The 3,027-nt window shown below is 32.5% G+C and overlaps 1 protein-coding gene across 1 annotated transcript in view; it reads right to left on the bottom strand.

The window, feature by feature from the left end:
* Nucleotides 1-6: 6 nt before the first annotated feature.
* The window catches only part of LOC111705761 (kelch-like protein 3), a gene marked incomplete at its 3' end in the record, with an annotated part of 5,054 nt that continues 2,033 nt past the window's right edge, over nt 7-3,027 (bottom strand). The window contains exons 2-3 of the mRNA XM_023478411.1: nt 379-1,137; nt 7-180 (exon numbers count right to left, since the gene is read on the bottom strand). Of these exons, the coding sequence (XP_023334179.1) occupies nt 7-180; nt 379-1,137 (933 nt within the window). The remainder of the gene's footprint in view (nt 181-378; nt 1,138-3,027) is intronic.

Raw genomic sequence — 3,027 nt, forward strand, 5'->3', positions numbered from 1 at the left:
GTCGACCCCTCCAAACACTGTTAATTCTGCATTTACAACCTCCATTGTATGATAGCCACGTGTAGTATTCATGGGTGATATAGTTCTCCATTTCAAGGTTTCTAGGTTCAATACTTCAACACTGTCAGTAATACTGTCAATAATTCCTCCACCTTGTTTAGTTACTTCAACCACGTCGAACTAAAGTAAATTCCACTTAAAATTAAAATCTTAAATGTTTTCAATACTAACTCCTTCAATTAAAGAGCTATTGAGAAATGTTTATAATTTCTAATATGTAAACAGCTGAATTTGCTTTTCTCATACTTGTGCAAAAAATCAAAACTAGAGGAGATACGAGGTTACAAAGTCTTACTAATAATGTCGCATAAATTTTACCTTCTTCCTATTTGCAAACTGTAATGCAATTCCTCCGCTAACATAAACTTCCCCGTTCAACATCGCACAAGCATGTCCATACCTCTCTATAGATGAGCTTGGAATACTCGTGATATCACCCGTAAATATATTATACTTCTCTGCAACAAGTGTTTTATTACCAAAAGTACCCCCAATAATCAATATTTCTGTGTCGCTAACCGGAACAGCACAGTGGCCTGCTCTCCTGGAAGAAAGTGTATATGGAAGCTTAACCCACACTGCACCATCAAAAATATCCACAGAGTCTAGTGCACCAAAAGGATCTGTGGAGATAGAAGAATATCCCCCAGTGACAAGGATATATGAACCGACTGTTGTCATGGTTTGAAAATATTTTGGTTCATTCATACTTGGAACTGCCACCCAGTTTCCTCGCTCATTCTTAAAACATTTGTCGGTATCATTAAAATTATTAAAATTAAAACCTCCACAGTAGTAAAGCTGGTTATTTAAGACCGCTGCTCCGGGACGATATAATAATAGTACAGTATCAGCAAAAGTTTCTGAACATGAAAAACTTTCTGGTGCAGGTGATGCTTTATTTGATCCTCCGATCAAAACAACACCCTTGTTAGTTGATGGGGTGCAACAGTTGGATCCTCCGAAGAAAAGTCTGGCAGAAGTCTGGGATCTTCCAGTCGGGCAAACACAGGCTACTGGAGTACCAAAGATTGTTGGAGAGGTGGAAATATAGTTAAGAGTGATCAGTACACCAACCTATAAACAAATAGAATTATTTACTTATTTCTTATTTCGCACATTTTCCAGCCACAAGTGTTAAAATGAAAATAAAAATTAATGTTCTTTTCTTATTTATATAACCAGTACCCAGTGATAAAGATGGCCATTATTTAAAAATAAAAATTTATAGGTTGCAGGTTTAATTTTTTTATTCAGTTTTTCCGCTCTGGTTTATTTTTCTCTGAAATCTATGAAAAGATATTTTCAAATTATTAAATTACTCAAATCTGTTCTTTTAGAGAAAAAATTCAAAATTCAGGAAGTTACAAACATCTTTAAACAAGTTCATTTAAAATATGAATAAATTTCACACTTCTCTGCCGCACTACTTTATATATATATGGATATGGTAATCAAAAGTGTGCAACAGAACTTTTGTTCCACTCTAAATAATGGTTACGTATTTTTAAATACCTCTTCATAACTATCATTAATAAAAGAGGATAGTTGAAACCCTTTTAACGAAATCGGTTTTCTTCTCCTGAAAACAATCGTTTCGTTTCAATTCTAAACCAAAACCACCAATTCGTTTTAACAACGATCAATTCATTTTCATGTTTTTTTCATCGTTTTCATTAAAACAATCCTATTTCAAAAAAGTTAAAACTAACGATGATCAATAGACTATAAATAAATCTGATATGAAGCGCAGAAAAAAAGAGAGGAAATATTCATTCTTGATTTATATCATGACCTGAGGCTGTGCAAGACTAGTTTAATATAATGGAAATTTATACTTTCATGTTTTAAAAAGCACTTTAAATAGGTTTATTTTTAAATTCCGTGTTTTTAATTTAATATATGTTTTTTTGTTCAACTATAATGGACTGATTTAATTTCCTTCTAGATTTTTATTATCCAATCAGTCAAAAGTCATAATCAAGCTATTTAGTATAAACAAACAGAGGCGTATTTAGGGGGGGGGGGTGGCAGCTGAGCCCCCTCTGGATCAGTAAAATTGTTGATTCTAAACTATACTAGTGATGTGCATTAAGTTGGTTCGTTTTTTGCTTATATTTATTTCAGGGTCAAAATAATGGCATGTTATATAAGGAAGAGCAACTGCAGTTGCAACAGGTTGAGAACATAAAATTTAACTCTTCGTTTCTGTAATGTCCCATTGTTCACAAACATCGTTCGTAGATTTCCTGGAATTTTTATTGAAAAGACGAAATTTATAGAGTTTGAAGAAATCTGCGAACAAATTCTTAAAGAACATGAAATTCAATATAATGATGAAAATGAAATAATTAAAATAACATTGATTGATTGACAAATTTCTATGGAGAAATATGTTCCTAAACAGTAAAAATATAATTAGCATTTTTGTTGCATTTTTTGTNGATTTTAAAGATTGAATTTACGCTCTTGCTAAACAAATTTGCACCGTAAAACGTTTCAAATGAATCCTAAAAAAATTCTCTATAACACAGCATTCTCAGGCTCTCAGCTCAACTACAAAGTCTATAGCCTAACACTCCCTCTAAAGGGACAGACCAGCTATTGAAAATCTAAATACTATAAAAATATCATGACTAAGTAATGTTGACTTTGATTGATTGATTAAGTAAAGGCAACAGAATTGATTTATTCGACTAGTATTGAACCCTTAGTTCTTCTGCAAATAATAATCAAATTGAGTGTTGTACCTTGTTATACTACAGTAACATCTATATATAAATTTGGCTTGTCTGTTTGTCTGTCTGTTTGTATCCGATAAACGTCAAAACGGCTGAACCGATCGGGCCCAAATTTTTTGTGGGACATCTAGGGACTCCAGGGAAGGTTTATGAATCATCAAAATTTCAAATATTTGTCTCCATCAAAATTCGATCGTCATTAAATTTTTAAAAATTTTGAAAATCC

Source organism: Eurytemora carolleeae, unplaced genomic scaffold (genome assembly GCF_000591075.1).
Source record: "Eurytemora carolleeae unplaced genomic scaffold, Eaff_2.0 scaffold578, whole genome shotgun sequence".
NCBI lineage: Eukaryota > Metazoa > Arthropoda > Copepoda > Calanoida > Temoridae > Eurytemora > Eurytemora carolleeae.